Raw genomic sequence first — 17,816 nt, forward strand, 5'->3', positions numbered from 1 at the left:
CCGTCGAGAGATGGCACACGTATTCTGACTCACGCTATCGAAGTTTTCTTAACATCTTGCATATACAAGACTAACGAACTGAGACTAAGACTACCGAACTAAGACTTCTACAGCACGGCCGCTTCCCGGGCATGATCAGGTGATCATGCCCGGGAAGGTAACCCAGGGTTAGGTAACCCAGCGGAAGATTTCCCGTTGCCAAACCATGTTATTGAAGGTGGTAGAACCTTTTGTGGTTCGACTCCGACGACACCACCGCCACACCTATTCCTGCCTAATAACAGCAGTGTTAACCGCTGCTATGTTCTGATTTGAAGGGTGTGGTAATGAGCCATACTTTTCCGAGACGTTCCACCTTAGTCCTCAGGGGTAGCAATGCGTCTGTGGTCGACCTCAGTTAGGAATATAATCTTATATTAGGTGGATTACAGGTGTCCATGTGCTGCATTCGCCACTTACTATCAGGTGGAATGCACGGTTGTTTAAAAAAACGATAGAGATGGTTAATCTATAGAGAGAGTTATTTATCTTATATATAAAATTCTCGTGTCACAATGTTAGTTACCGTACTCTTCCGAAACGGCTTCACCGATGTTGACCAAATTTTATTCGTATTCAGTAGGTCTGAGAATCGGCTACTGTCTATTTTTCATACCCCTAAGTGATAAGGACTGCTCACCCTTAACATTTTTTTATTTATATGGCAATGACGTTTGCCGGGTCAGCTAGTGTATATGTAAAGTTCAGTAATGCCCTATTTTAAAGCCCTACGGTAGTTTTACATTTAACTGCGAGATAACGTGACTGCAAAACATAAAGAAGTTTCCGGGTTAATTTCAGTTGGACGGTTAAATTCCAATTTACATTTGGGAGTGGCTCGTGGCTCGGGAAGTTTCACTGTGAAGCTTTTGTTTCAAAGCTTTTTTTAATTTAGTGAACAAAGCTTAAATAATATTGAACTTTTAGTATAACGTAGGTGTTACTTAGTCTTATTTACAAAGTTTTTTGGAACACTTGGCCCGCGAGGTGGACTATGGCCTACTCCTTCTCACTCTGAAAGGAGGCCCGTGTTCAGTAGTGGGACGGTAATGGTTTGAGGTCTAATTTTTTGAGATAGAGCCAGTGGTCTATCAGGGAGGTAGCACTGATACACTATTTCTAGGGTGAAACAGTTCTTGAGTTAGTGTGGATGCCAGCTGACTTACATATGAGACCCATTTTAGAAGGAGTGGCAACACACTGATCGGTTTCAAGTAGAACCCCTAGTTCTACATGGATTTGGTTGCAGTCCATAGGCGGCAATGACCACTTGCCATCAAGTGGACTTCAGCTATGAAAACGCTCAGAAGGGATTCCATAAATACAATATATTCTTCCATAATCATCAACATTTACAATAATACATCTTTATCCACTAATATCACATATCACACCTCCATTTTAAAAGACATTTCAAAAATCAGCTGACAATTCATAACTCAAAGCAGGACTGAACATTCTAAAATATAAAATAGAAAAGTATTTAATAAGGACGTAAAGTATTAACAACCAGCAATATAAATGGATCAATGCGATGTGCCTGTAACATTCGGCCATCCCTTGTTTGATACTAATAAAATAGTGTAAGTTGTGTAATAAGAATTTAAAGAATAGGTAGGCTAAATGCCTATGACCTGACGACCTAACTACGGAAGGGCGCGGGACGATAACGGAATGGGTTCCGCACCACACCTGCTCGTTACTTACAGGTGTTGGGCAAATGTCAGTGACTGGTAACTTTAATGTAAGAGTAGTCAAAACAAGGCTTGGAGGGGCCGAGGTTCGAATCTCAGGCACGCTAATTTTTCAAAGATATATGCGAATTAGAAATAAATTGTCACTTGCTAAAGGAGAAGAAACCGCTGGATTCAAAGGACACGAATCGGTTCGAGTGGCGCCAATTAGGGGAGGCCTATGTCCAGCAGTGGACCTCAAAAGGCTGATGGTTGGATGGATGGATGGAAGGTGAAGGGCAACATAGTGAGGAAACCAACATGCCTAAGGGTTCTTAAAAAAAAATCTCAAATGTGTGTGAAATCCAGTAATTCGCACTTGGTTACCGCGATGGTCCATGTCTTAAACCTCTCTCAATTTGAGAGGAGACCCACCTTCAGCAGTAGATACCTGATATTTATCTGATAAATATCAGGTCCACAATCAGATAAATATCAGGTATCGTGTCTGGGATTTGAACCTCGGACCCTCGATCTGGAGTCTGATTTTAATTAAATTAATTCATCCGTTTCCACAATGAGCTACGCCCATGCTCAGTCCATGCTCATTAGGAAAACAGAGCGGCGTGAAAGCCATCACAATAACGAAAGGGCGCGGACGTGATCTGCGATTTGTTGCGGTTGAATCCGATAGATTTTGTACAGACATCTCCGTGACATGCTCGAGTGCATGACTATGCACGATTTTTGATTTTTTGGGCGGTAACTAAATATTTTCTGAAGCAAAAAATAGCTAACATTCAATTGCTTTGTAAAATCTTTTATATCTAATTGTCATAATAACGATGTCCGCTTTAATTGTATTTATCTTTTCCATAGTTACCTAAGTAGACTATTAATCTAATTATTCAATCAATCTTCTTTACATTTTAAGTCCTTTTCTATTTAGCGTAGATATAATTTCCAGGCAGAGGCATAAGCCACACTCATACTCATTAGGAAAACCACTCTTCATGGTGTGAATATCATTCATCACATTAGCACGAAGGCGCGGCAATGATTATAAATTCCGCCATCATATTCGCAGTTTTTACAGATCTACCTCCTATTACTTCATGGCATATTCAAGCCCTTTTATATTTTCTGCTGACGTAACTTCCAGAGCCACAGTTCACACCCATGCTCATTAAGAAAACCGCCCGTCATGGTGTAATACTTTTACACCTTATAACAGCAAACAATGCACGGCACCACCACGGACTCCATCATCATCATATTGTGCCATCTTGGCCGTCAAAACTTACTGACTTTTATCCCCTTTATCACATGGCATCCGTAAGCTTTTCTATTTACCGCTACCACATCTCCCAAAGCTAAAGCCCAAGGCACGTCTGTTATTGTAGATTCCCACTTCATCATATTGTCAGATTTTACAGTTTTCTGTCCCCTTCGTCTTTTCACATATTTAATCCATTCTGTATTTAACGTTACCCTAACTCCCAAAGCCATAGTCCACGCCCATGCTCATTAAGAAAACCGCCGGTCATGGTGTGAAAGTCATCATATTAGCGCAAAGGCGCGGCAGATACTCGTTTCGTTCGTGATGGATAAGTAGCGTAATTAGCATATGGGTTCCACTTTGTAATAGTGACGTGATTGCTGAAGGCCCAATAACATAAACATGGTGAAGAAATCTATACAAATAAAAAGTAGTATATATCTGTAATTTACTATAGTAGTGGCCAACTCATAAGCTTCAAAAATTCTAAATTGAATTTCAAGTTTTTATTTTCGCTTTATATATTATTTAAAAAAATCAAAGGTATGTAAAGTCTACCAATATGCACTTGGCCAGCGCGGTGGACTATGGCCTAATCCTTCTCACTTTGAGAGGAGGCCTGTGCCCAGCTGTGGGACAATAATGGGTTGTGATGATATTATGGGGGTGGTGAACTTATTGAACATCGGGATGAATATAGTGAATGGATACGGCCCCAACAATTCAAATATACCTTATATAATTTCGCTGACGCTGCATGTGATACAATTGAGAGAAAGACAGCAAAATTATATTCCTGCTGGATGCATACTCCGTGATATCCTTTGACTCAGTACCTAACAGTGAAATAATATTGAATTGTTGATAATTTAACGTAATCTTATTATTTCCACCTTCCAGCCGCGCGAACGAGGCCGCATGCGGTTCCACATGCTGCAGAACGTCCAGATGGCCCTGGACTTCCTCCGGTATAAGAAGATCAAGCTGGTCAACATCAGGGCCGAGGACATCGTGGACGGCAACCCGAAGCTCACGCTCGGCCTCATCTGGACTATCATCCTCCACTTCCAGGTTAGTGGAGTTTGTTTTGTGGAGTTACGCATATTTTTGGACTACTTTTTATTTTATAGGTTCGGGATTAATCGATGTTGATTTTTATATTTTTAATTTGAGAAAAGTTTAAACATAGGTGCAATTAAATCAGCTTTATTAATAGAAGAAAGATCGGTTAAATAATAGATACGGATAATAAAGTATATTTTGGTAATAGTTTTTACACTGTTTTAAATTTAGGAAAAATAGATTGAAAGTTAATTTTCCTAGGATTTTATAGTCGATAATCTGTCTAATGATAATAAGTAATTGTGAATCGACTCTATGTTGTAGAAAAATATAATAAAAAATATTTATACAATACCAAGCCATGTCACCGAAGAATGTGAAAACATATTGTTCATGACTCGCGGTAGGAATTTAAAAACATCTACTATAAACACTGTACTTACGATAAACATTAATAAATGTTTGTATACGAAAAAATATTGTTATTATGTTATGTTACGACATATTATATTTGGTTACGACATAACAATTTCCGAGTGAGATATGAAAGGAATTTGTTATTGAGTTTTTGTAGGATAACTTAATTGGCTTATTTCGACACTTATAATCATAATCAGTTATATATTTGAATTTTTATGTAATTGATTTTAAATAAACTTAAGTATTCGACACTGGTTAGTGTTAAGTAAAATGTTAATAATTAAAGAATTGCTTTACAAAAAACCGACCGATTTGCGTAGTAAAGTGGTAGCCTTAGTGTGATGTTGTAATACTATAAAACAGTAACATTTACTATATCATTGCTAACTTGGCAAAGTGGCGATTAAATATTAAAATATAAAATATTGTAGCCAATTACTGTGGAAAAAAACCTACAAAAATATAGGTAGGTTAATTTGATACAATGTAATTTGTATTTAAATAACTGTTAAAGCGTTTAATAATTATTATGTTTTTGTATAAGGTTCTATTTTGACAGATTTATATCGATATTTTTTTCATTACAAAAAATTACATAAAACATCAGAACTAACGCGCAAATGGTTCCGGGTTCAATCTCGGCCAGGGCAGGTAAACATCTAAATGTAATAAATAACCTATTATGATTTTTTTCTGAGTCTTGTTGTCTATGTACTTGCCTGTACATGTGTCCATAACACCCACTTATATTTTTAATAGATTTTATCAGGCCTGACATTTTGGCGGTTGCAAATTTGAACAGTCGTACCGCCCACAGATCACTTGAATGCGGGTGACCTCAAAAAATTTAAGATAAATTAGCCAATGATAAAATTTTATTTAAATTAATCCGCGTCGAAGTAAATCTGTACATTTCAAGGTAAAAAGTATGTCGTAGGAATTTTCTCAATTCCTTAGGCCAATTCCCAATTGCTTTAGGCAGCTTAAAAATAATTTTCAAAATAAATTAGTACTATTAGCAGTGCAAAAAGCAAAAAAAATCAACGGAGTGCACCCCGAGAGTGCCGCCATAAGTGTAAATTTCAATATTAACGTTGTGCATTGTTGATATTTATAATAGTTAGGGAATAATTTTACTCGAATTGTTTCAATTGTCAATAAAAACTATTATCATTTATGTGTTAAAATACAATATTCATTTATTGCGCTAACGTACACAAACGTGACACTCCCTTCGTCTTACGAACATTTTTTACCCATCAAAAAAAGTGCATAACGCCAAAGAAGTTTTCACCTCAAAAATACGTTTTTATCTATTACGCTAAAAGCATCGGCATAATTATTTATCGAACCAGTTTTTCCGTCTACCTTGTGACCACCTTAAAGTAATCTATGTTTGTACTCATTAATATTTAAGGACGAAAGGGTAGACTGATTTTTGAAACAAACGGAAATGTGTGCAGCCTTGTTCAGGTGAGATTAATGAACGCACTTTTTTAAATTTGAGAAATAAAAAAAATGAATTATATTTGGTGATAACATTGCGAACGGCTTTATGCGCCCTCCCTAATAGCGCCTCATGCAATCATTTAATTTTTAAACTAGATGGCGCTGGATACAATCAAAATCAAATAAACTATGTGTTACATCGGCACGGGTAACTTAATACCGCTAATTATACGCTACATACACTAATTAATGTTATATAAACAAATCGTATGCCCCTACCGCATGTAGTAATCATTTAATTTTTAAACTAGATGGCGTTGGTTAAAATCAAAAGCAATTAAATTATGTGTTACATAGGCACAGTCAAAATTAACCATTACTCGTACTTATAACTTAAAAGTTAAAACTAAAAAAAAACTTGCAAAGTTTGACCCATACATACTAACATAGCATAAGCTTGTGTGAATAAGGCTAGTGTGTCCAACATTCAGATTTAGATTGACATTTAGTCACAATTTTGCCTGTAATTGGGTGTTGCGGAACCACCCACGGTTCAGTCTAATCCGCGTCTGACCTCAGGGTGTTATGCAACTGTGTTCAAGCTTTTGTTACGGTAAAGGGTAAATAGGAGTGGGTAAGCCCCGCAGATTGTTACATCGCAACTTTTTGTAATATAGAAGCATATATAAGTATCTAAAATAGATATCTCACCGCCTCAATTGAAGGAAGCCATTAAATGTCTTAAAAGGCTAACTATTCTGTCAGCCATTTAATGGCTGTCATGGTGTAATTTACGCGGAACAATTCCGACATGCGCAGTTAAGTGGTGCAAAAACACGAAATCGAAGAAAAAGTGCGGAGAAATATCGTTTTAGTAAATGATCAAAAAACTAAATTTTTTAAATATTTCTCTAACACGAAAATAGATGACAGTGACAGTTTCAATTGTCAGAATTAGTTACATTTTCTTGCTAGGAGTGAGTAATCTTTACTAATCTATGTATAGAAGTTGCAAACAAAATGCAGTCGAACTGATGCTAAATACAACTGTCTCCCATGGACATCTCTACCCTTAGTATGAGTTTTTACGTGTTTACAAAAATTACTGTTTTTGTATTTGTTTACGTATTTGCCCATACATTTCCAATCAGCGCCCCTAGCGGACTGTGTCAAAACTGTAAACAACCTAAGATAGGTTTAGAGTACTAAGGTCAGCCCACAGATACGTAGGAACCTCAAGACTAAGTTGGAACGTTTTGTATAAAGACACCATTCATTCTTCAAATAAGAACACAGAAGCTCTTAACATTTCTGTTAAAAGGTTCTTATCGGAATGCACAGATAAAATGAAGCCTGACGGGATAATAAGGGAATTTAAGTGTTATTCCGTAGATTGACTATTACAACTTCAATATTTAAGTTAATGAATCCTTACATTAATATTAATTGTTGTAAAATTCCTTCTCTGGATTGATGATGATGATGTTAAATTCGTCCCTTAAAGGGCTGAATAAGGGATTGTAAACTTTAATCTTTGCATTGATTGTTTAGATTCTACATAAAACACACGTGTTACATCCTTAAAATTTTAGTAAATAATTTGTTACGTTAGTATTCATGGTTTTAATTAAAAAACTGGTTTTAAATTACGTAGTTTTAGACGTATTTCCTTAGATTCTTAATAATCGGAAGAGCCTTGGCCCGCTTTGAGGTTTCACGGTTAACTGTTAGCCAATAAAAATATAGTTTTTACGTGTTTTGCCACTTCTAGTAAATTAATTGAAGTGTTTTTATATACACGCAAAATGAGATATTGATTGTAAACTTCTAAAGTTTTGATGATTTGTTATTAATTAGTAAGATTATTGTACATTTGATAGACATTTGATAATTTGAAAGTATGAACCGATTTTAATGAAACCAACAAGGAACAAGGGGTATAAACTATTTTTTATCCCATAGAGTAGATTGATACAAAGGGCCACAGCCCTTTTTCTCCCTCTGCTGGGCATAGTCTTTCCCTGCAACAGTGTTATCCTGGAGTAACCACCACAGCTATCCCACAACTGTGGGTAGTTTAACCGAGAAATAGTGAGTAACCGAGAGTGGGTGGTAGAGAAGAGTTTCGAAGGTGGTAGAACCCTTTGTGGTTCGACTCCGGCGGCACCACCGCCACACCTATTTCTGCCTAATAACAGCAGTGTTAGGCGTGGCTGTGTTCCGTTTTGAAGTGTGGTAAGGGTAAAATAATCTTACATATTACTTATCTTTTATCATACCTGCACGAGAGTTCCATGCATCACTATGCATGCTAGTGATAGCATGCAATATTCCGCGCCACGCGCTGCATGTATATTTCTATATACGCGAATGTCCTTATATGTGCTTCGCCGTGACACATATAATCTAGTATTCATATCAGTAGCATTACAAAATGTCGGTTTGTTTGTTCGGTGTTGACCTTAGCGAAAATGAGGATTAAATTTATCCTGTTTTGGCTTTTGATTTGTTTTCGATGTTATCTTAAAACGTGTTTATTTTGATCTGTTTATGGCGCATAATATTGTATCTTAATACAGTATTTTATTTCGTACAATTACAAAGGAAAGCAGAAATATACTATAGCCATGTTAATAGACGTACTTTTTGTGTGTGTATGTTTGTGTGTGAGTGTGTGTGTGTGTAGGATAATTGGTAATGGAGCCATACTTATCTCAGGCGTTCCAACTTAGTTCTCAGGGACAGAAGGCACCTGCAGCCAAACTCAGTAGAACTCTCTTATCTGGGGTTGATTACTGATACCCATGGGCGGTAGTTGCCATTCACTACAGGTGGACTGCTAGCTCGCTTACTACGATGGATCTTCAGATGGACTGTATGCTCGTTTATTGGTTTTACTACAAGGCTGAGATTAAAATCGTGACATAGCAGAGCTTAACACTGCTGTTATTAGGTAGAAATAGATTTTGCGTTCGTGCCTCTGAAACCACGAAGGGTTTTACCGCCTTCAAAAGGTCTTGTAGTAAATTGTACTGAATATTTCGTTGGGTTTGTCTTTTGGGCAAAATGTGACAAAACTACAAATCTTTATATATATTTCTTATGTGCGTGTGTATGTCACTGAACTCCTCCTAAACGACTAGACTGATTTTGATGAAATTTGTTGTGTGTATTCAAGGGGACTTGAGAATGGTTTAGATTTACAATTTAGTCCGTGGGAAAAGGCTTTTTTAATTAATTTTTATTTTAGTAAGTACTTGTTGATTATGGAATGTTTCACATTGGATTCGACAGACTTCGCTACCATCGCAGTTTCAAATATTCTATCTATTTTTCAAACCCGTAAGTGATAAGGGTTGTTCACCCTTAACATATTTTTTATTTATATGGCAACACAACGTTTGCCGGGTCAGCTAGTCTTCAATAATACTTACTGCCACTTATACGCTTACATATCATGACAGTCACTACCGTATGCGAATACTCAAGCATTTTTTGCGCGTGCAAGTCACCAAAAATGTCAAGATCGTTACATAAATCGAACGATTGTGAGCTTGCAAAGCTCGCTTCACTTTCTCCTATTGCATAATGCGATCCTTCTTGTCAATCTTTTGATGGATCACTTTTATATTGTCGATAGGCTAACACTTTTGTGCTGTGTATATAATACAGGCATTATACAAGGACCGTAGGGAAGCCTAGATAGATTTTGCCTCAGATAGGTATTGCCATGAGACTATAAGTAAGTCTAAATAGACGGGAAATTAGTAGTCGCTAGGTCTGAATCATTGGGTTCAGGATACCCCTTTCATTAATATTTTTTTTAAAGGCGATATAAAGGCTAATGTATGACACCATAATAGATGCCTTTGAGGTCACGAAGGCCAAGACTCCGTTACTGACACACTAACTTAGCGCCAGGGACGGTAAGCTCCGGACCTCTTGTCCTGGATGGGCCTCCAAATGTGTAAAATTAGATCAATTTATACTGGGGTCTCATTCAACATTCCCGCCGTGGGACTCCGACGAGCTTAGTCCGCCTCTTCCATTTTTTTGTGGGTTACCCTTCATGGGATCTTCTCAGCCGTGGGAACAGCGGAGAGGATATGCCGGACTTCTACCGGCTAAAACTACACGGTGTTGCTCTGGACGCCCTTTGTCGAGACCACGGGTACGCTAGAAGCACTCGCCACTTCCCTCCACCATTGCCCTCCCTAATTTTTGACAGTGAAGGACTATCCCCCTACAATAAAACCTTTATTTTATATATACATATACGGAACATAGAAATTGATAATAATGTAAATACCACCATCTGAAAAAAATACAGGCCTGTGGTAAATACTTTTTGAAATAAAACATTTTACTCTGTCAACTTCACCCGTACTTATTTATTTTATTTATATGCAATCATATATGTAGGTATGTTTTTAACGAGTACATACGAGTACATTGTTCGTTTTAATATTCGTTTCGATTATGCACTCATAACACTGCGGAGATATGAGTCAGGGTATGGCGTCATCATATTGTTGCAGCCAACTGAATAATCACTTTCGCTTCATCGGGTACTACTGCGTCGTTGCCTGATATCGAACAGTCAAATATTATATTTTATTTAATATAGAAGTCAATTAACATGGAGTCCAACTGACGGTAAGTGGCTATTGCCGCATATGGACATCTGTAATCAACCCCAGATAGCACTAGTCTTGCTGTGACATGAACATGAACATACTCGTATGTACTCAACCACAAATAAGATTGGAGTCTTGCCTAAGATCGGGCACTTATTCTTTGCTGCCCTGAAATGTCTCAGATAAGTACGTATTCGCAAAAACTGTTTCGTGCTAGAAATAGGTGTGGCGGTGGTACCTCCTGGACCAAACTAGTTTTACCACTTTTAAATACTATAAACATAGATGGATTAGTAAAGATTACTCACTCCTAATTAGAAAATGTACCCAGTTTTAAGAATTGAAATAGTTGCGTAAAAAAGTTTTGCCACGTCTCCGTGCTAAAATGTCCCTAAAATATTTGAAATCATTATTTATTTATTATGTAAATTACGCAGTATTAGTTATTTATTCGTAAATTTTCTCTAAAAATGTTTTTATTTGTCAAGAATTCAAAAAGAGGACTTACTAATAAGCCGTTTGTGGCTTCATTCAATTTCAAGGCGGCGAAGTATCTTTACTAATCGATGACTGTAAAAAAGATAAAAAGAGAATAATAATTATTAAAAAAGACAATCCTGACAAAACTGAGTTTCTTACCGGATCTTCTCGGAGTTTAAGAAAAATATTGTAACTGACAATTTATAAGTGCCGCCGTTAGCCTATACAAAATAAATATATTCCATTTCGTATATCCTTTACTTAGTGTAGGTATTCGAATTACTTTCGTTTCATTAGGTACTCGATAGATTAAACACAGTCAATTAGCGTCTTGATGCTGATAATATGTATAGTAACAAGGTAGTCTTAGATTGTAAATTACAACTTATTTTGTAATTACATAAGCTTGTATTTAATGACAAATCATTAGACCACTTTACATTAAGTGGATTGCGCACTTGCTACTGTTTAATCTGTGCAAATAAAATTGGAAGGGTTTTTTAATTTAGTTTAGTTTAGTTTAGTTAAGAAAATTCAAAAATAAATGTATTATACGATTTGATTTCGAATGTATTAGTAAAAAAAAGAAAATTTGGTACCTACAATGTTTAAGTTTTAATCATAAAGTTAGTCTTTTGACTCCGGCGGCACCATTGTCACACCTATTTTTATAAACATTTCGTCACCCTTATAATTAAGTGTTAAACGCTGCTGTGTTCTGGTTTGAAGGGTGTGGTAAGGGAGACATACTTATCCGACGCGTTCCTGCTTAGTACACGGGGATAGCGGCGTGTCTGTGGTCGACCTCAGATAGGAATCTTATTTTATCTGAGATTGACAGCAGTTGTCAATTACAATCAGGTGAACTGTATGCTCGTTTACACTTCAATAATAAATAGAAAAAAACATATATATATTATTAATTTAATACTGCATACATACATACTGCAAATATTACGCAAAGTAAGCGATTGTTAGCAAATATAAAACTACATTTGGTCCATATACGGTCACATTCAATGAGACACGGTGACAAGTATAAAAATTAACAAGTAATAACGTATCTGTCAAGTATGAAACTGCGTGGGCTGTAGCAATGACGGTAACTTATTGCGAAGCTAAATATGGGTGTAACTGTAGTTAGTTCTTAGCTAGGGATGGATTAACAAAATATATCGATATTGATTTCGGGGCTTGAAATTATCGATGGTCGATAATATCTAAAATTTTACGGGATAATAACAATACTATTATCGATATCGATTCATAGAATATTCAAGATTAGGGATTTTTTTGCGCCGAAAACGTTCAAATATTATTGGTTTTGCCGACCTACTTACTCCTTATTACTATAAAATTAGTTAAAAATACAGATACAGCTATTTTTTTTTCGGTGTGATATAGGGTACAGACACCCGGGGTACCAACCTGCACCCTGTCCACCTATATAGGATATTCCTATCGGTGGTATCTATATCGATATTTAGGGTTCGATATTATCGATATATCGTTACTTCTCTATTCTTATCCTTTCGCTTACGAGTGCCTAGATCAAGTTTGTTACTACATCTAACAGTTTGCAAAGAGAAATAACACTAATTTTGAATACTAAATAGAAAGTTTAATGAGAACTAAAATGTACTAAGTGTTAAATTAATGTTTCGCGAAGTAAATTTGTACTTAAAAGTTTTATAAGTATCCAAATTAACATTTTAAGACTCTTAAAAGTAAACTAAATGAAATATATGTTGGTAATAAAATATTAAATTGAGTTCATAAAGAGAAAACAGGGGATTAATAAGAATAAGACCCGGTTTAAGGGAGTTATTAAGAATTGTGTTAGATTTTATTGTTAATTTTAGATGATGGTGTAATTGTTATAAAAAAATATTTGTGACCATAATATCATTATTAATATGGAAATTTAGAACATTCAAGTGCTTTTCGTGGAAAAGTTTTTGTGCTATACACTATGTTCAAATTTGACTCTAGATGGCGTTGTAGTCCATCGATTTTACTGTTCAACCGATCGCCATGCAAATTAAAATAGAAATTTGAATGTACCCGCATTTATTTTATTTTAATGTTTTTGTTACAATTGTATTTTATTTTAATATTTTTGATCGTTTCCAATTAACGTACAAATCATTTTTATTAAAACATTAGTTATAATATAGATGTAATTAAATATCTAGGCAGGAATATAATATAACAAATAGAATAATAATTAGACAGTCTTCTAGGTTCTGCCACTTACCTATATTCTTATTAGAACAAAATTTAAATAAATGAATAAACTACGAGTATTATAGTTAGCTGGAATTAGAATATGATTATAATACGGTATAATAATAGAATTAATTAAGGATATATGAGTACGTATGGTGCATCACAAATACTTAGGTGTAGTGCTAAATAAATGTTGGAACTGTTCCCATAAGTACAAGGGTGAATGCTGCTAGAATAATTTATAATAGATACCTTCTTACTTAAGAAAATAATTGGTTAAATAATTTTCTATATGCAGTTAGATTTCTTAAAATTTATGTTTGTATATTCAAAGATAATTGGAATCCTTTCTAATGTATGCCAGACGTATGGCTGCCCCTAAGTAGGAATGACTCGTGAGCGTATTATACAGCGCCATCTTTGGTTTTTTAAATCACATCTTTTATACTAAATCTAAACTCACAGAATTCTGGAATTTCATTGAAATCGGCTGAACGAGCTGTGCCCGCGGATTCACCCGCATTTATCAGAAAAGCTTATTTTTTTTTAGAAATACAGTACCCTAAGTTACACCTTATAACATTAACTGAAAGTGAAAGTCCTGTCGAAATCGGTTCAGCCATTTTAAAAAAATAGCTGGAACGAACAGACAGACTGGCGACAGACAAAAAATATAATAGATCTTGCATTAAAGTTTATATTCATTCAGTAAAAACAGTGACATTCAAATATACAATTCAATTTTATTTCTTAGTTTACTCGTATTCAATATTAAAATGATAATAATGACGTTATGAATATAGTCAGTATGTACTTTACTTACATGGTCCTTATAAGGTGATGTCATTTCAAATAATCACCGATATGTTTATTCATACGTTCCATATGCAATTTCGATTCGCAAGGTTGCATTCAAATTATCTGTCGTTTGTGTTTTACGAGTATTTTATTGTCTGTGTATTTTAATGTCTTAATAATCTGTGTTTATTCTGTGGATTTGTTGATAGTTTTTTGAATATTACAATCAGATCAATATTTCCAGTTTATTATGCTTGCAACATTTTACGCCGTTGCTATGGGTAATGTTTTTCCATCGTATTTTATGTATGTATGAATATATGTGCGTATGTGTGCTATTGCTATTGCTTAACCGTTGGACGATTTTTTAACAAATTCGTGCAAAAATAGTAATGCCCGACTGACGTTTTGGTTTTGGCAAAGTTTCGGCCACAAATGAGGTTTCGGCCCAAGTTTCGGTCGCGATCAGAAATAAGCCGAACCTTTCGGCTTCACCGAAACATACATTCGTGAACTTTTAACTAGCAAGCGTTTCGTGTTTACTTGATCTTCAATACACCGACGACCCACCTCTGACATGGGAAATCTTTGTTTTTATTTTTTTTGTAGGTGCCTTCATTGAATCAAAGAATATAAATTAGTAGAGCTAGCTTGTCCAAATGCTCCTATGACTCTGTAAACATCGGAATAACAGAAAATTGTGAAAAAAAATCGCAACTTTAGAAAAGTTTCGATTTCCGTTTCGGCCCAAACTAGACCAGAATGAATTCCAAAATGTTTCGGTTCTCGGTCGGACACAAAGATATAGATGTGGCAGCACCATATTAGAACCAAATGTCTTTTAATAGGCGAACCGGATGTTACGTACACGTGTCAAAGTCACCGCAAATCTTACAAAGTATTGGGATCATTGTTTTAGCACGTGCGGTCACCGACCCCCGACCCGCGTAACTGTACGCAGCCTCCGTTTGTGAAGATAAATAGTACACGCGGCTTCGTTTGGGTTTTAAGAGGGAATTTTCATAGAGTCTTAAATTGGTTTTCTTATTAAAAATAAGTGTGTAAGAGGGAATACGTAGGCTCTTATTTAGCTTTCATATAAAGAATAAGTAAATAGCTTTTTTCATGTCCTTAGAGTGGACTTTTTGTGGAAACGCAGATTTTTTAAATTACGCATGAAAATAGGTCATAAATATTTTTAAATTCGAAGGAGATGTCTTATATTTCTCCTTTATGTTTAATATGTGAATGAATCAGCCTACAAGAAATTTAATCAAAATCGTGTCAGTGGTTTCACTATGGAAGTGTAACGAACTGACAAAGTCACCGATGAAAAATTTTATAGTTGTATGAATTCACACATAGGTTCTATTTAACACATATACCTAGCAATATCCATATTTCTTGAATAAATAATTTCATATTTTAATAGAAATAGTGGCGTTCTTAGGACTATCGATAATGTAATAATAAATAATGTCATATAAATAAAAAAAATGTGATGGAAAGAAAAAAGAGACGGATAACTTCTTTTATATTGCTACTTCAGTCATAATAAATCAATATGCATCAAAAACGAAAATTGTGTCATAAATACTGCATTTCCTCCAATTATTTCATGCTTAAACAAAGGTATGGTTTTGTACAACAACAGTGACAAGTTCTGTGAGCTTCGAGCTGATCGGTTTGATTGAAAATCAGACCTGTTTGTACAAGAAAGTTACTGAGAAAGTCATTTTACTGCCTCAAAGATGAACGGTTATTAGGAGAACAGTTTGCTAGCATTATAAATGAAAAGTAGAAGTATGGAAATAAATTGTAATGATTGTAGCATACAGCGCCATCTTGTAACAGCCGTTAGAACTACGCGACTTTCGATTTCGATAAGTTTATTTTGGATCTACGTAGATCTTTGAAGGTGGTAGAACCCTTTGTGGTTCGACTCCGGCGGCACCACCGCCACACCTATTTCTACCTAATAACAGCAGTGTTAAGCGCTGCTGTGTTCCGGTTTGAAGGGTGTGGTAAGGGAGACAGACTTTTCCGAGGCGTTCCAGCTTAGTCCTCAGGGGTCTCAATCCTATCTGGGGTTGATAACAGATGTCCATGGGCGGCAGTAGCCACTTACCATCAGGTGGACTGCATGCTCGTCTGCTACTCTTATATTATAAAAAAAGAATCCTTCGATAAACAATAATCTTACAAAGATTATCTTATATATAAAACTCCCGTGTCACAATGTTAGTTACCGTACTCCTCCGAAACGGCTTTACCGATTTTCACCAAATTTTATATGCATATTCAGTAGGTCTGATTATAGGCTACTATCTATTTTTCATACCCCTAAGTGATAAGGGTTGTTCACCCTGAACATTTTTTATTTATATGGCAACACAACGTTTGCCGGGTTAGCTAGTATATTATTATGATTGTATGAGTTTTAGGTCGCAGGTTAGATCCTAAATATAATTTAGAATCCTTGTGCGCTATTGACGATAGTGTAGGTGAATAAAATGTATAAATACCGATGAGTGGTGCGCTGCCCCCTTCGGCGATTTTGAATTTACTTTTTATTAATCAGTACTTCGACCAGTTCTAAATACTGAACAATGATGTAATATTAAAGCATTACTCACACGTTTTGTACGTATTATTAATATATTTGTTAAATATTTCTTATCTGTTCGTTATAAATAATATGATTTAACTGTCAAAAAAAATCTTGACAAAATAAAAATATTTTTTTAATGTCAAGGATTGTTTTTCGACAATTTGTCTATGATTCATAGACAACGGAACGGCATTAAATCTTTTCTAATAAAGTAATATTATTCACGAATCACCAGAATTGCGACAAGAATTAATAAGGTCTCAGTACTAATATCACGGACACATTAATTAAATGTATACTTAATATATTATATACTCCGGAACTTATATTATCCGGTACAACCTACACATGCATATTTAGTTGTTTAAGTGTGTGTCATGGCGTTATTATATCCTGTATTTAATAGAAACATTGTTATATATATCCTTAATTGAAGTAATTGGAATGAATTAAAATCTCATCATGACAATATCTGATTAGCAGATTTTACGAACACGATGAATATAAATCTAGGAGATGTGCATTTCTTATCCCATTCTTTATATGAATATTATAGAAGATGATGAATATTTCCGCCCAATAACAGCAGTGTCGAGCGTTACTGTGTTCAGGTTTAAAGGGTGTGGTAAGGAAGACATACTTTTCCGAGGCTTTCCTCCAACTTGGTCCTCAGCAGAGGCGACGCATCTCTAGCAGGCCGCAGGTAGGAAATATATCTTATCTGAGGTTGGTCACAGATGTCAGGTGGACTGCATGCTCGTCTGCTACTCCTATATAAATAAGTAAAAAAAAGTAAAACTTTATTTTTCGGAATGGTATAAGTTCAAATTTAGGATGTTAGGCTGATTAATGGATAAATATGTTAACTATAGTAAATAAAGTATTCAGTAAATAAGTCAGAAGTTATAGATCGTAACTTCAGCTCCAATTTACTTTTGGTCTCTATTCCCGTAGGGGATGAACTTTCAAAAAATTCAAGAGCTTATTTAAGTTATATTGTTAACTGTTATAACTGTTGTGAAATGACTTGCGCGCCACCTGTTATAAAATGTTTGTACTAATACACTTTTGCAAACCAGCTAATAGTTTAAGAAATAATTTAGTAATTCTTACGCAAAAATCAACAATAATTTTGTTTA

General features: G+C 35.3%; 1 protein-coding gene across 5 annotated transcripts in view; it reads left to right on the top strand.

Moving 5' to 3' along the window:
• shot (dystonin-like protein short stop) overlaps window positions 1-17,816 on the top strand; it is a 383,469-nt gene that overhangs the window by 168,005 nt on the left and 197,648 nt on the right. For all 5 annotated transcript variants that reach the window (XM_073091892.1, XM_073091894.1, XM_073091890.1 and 2 more), the window contains one exon: window positions 3,892-4,062. In XM_073091892.1, the coding sequence (XP_072947993.1) occupies window positions 3,892-4,062 (171 nt within the window). The remainder of the gene's footprint in view (window positions 1-3,891; window positions 4,063-17,816) is intronic.

This window comes from Epargyreus clarus, unplaced genomic scaffold (genome assembly GCF_041222505.1).
Source record: "Epargyreus clarus isolate Ecla_fem2 unplaced genomic scaffold, WU_Ecla_fem_2.2 ptg000035l, whole genome shotgun sequence".
Classification (NCBI taxonomy): Eukaryota; Metazoa; Arthropoda; class Insecta; order Lepidoptera; family Hesperiidae; genus Epargyreus; species Epargyreus clarus.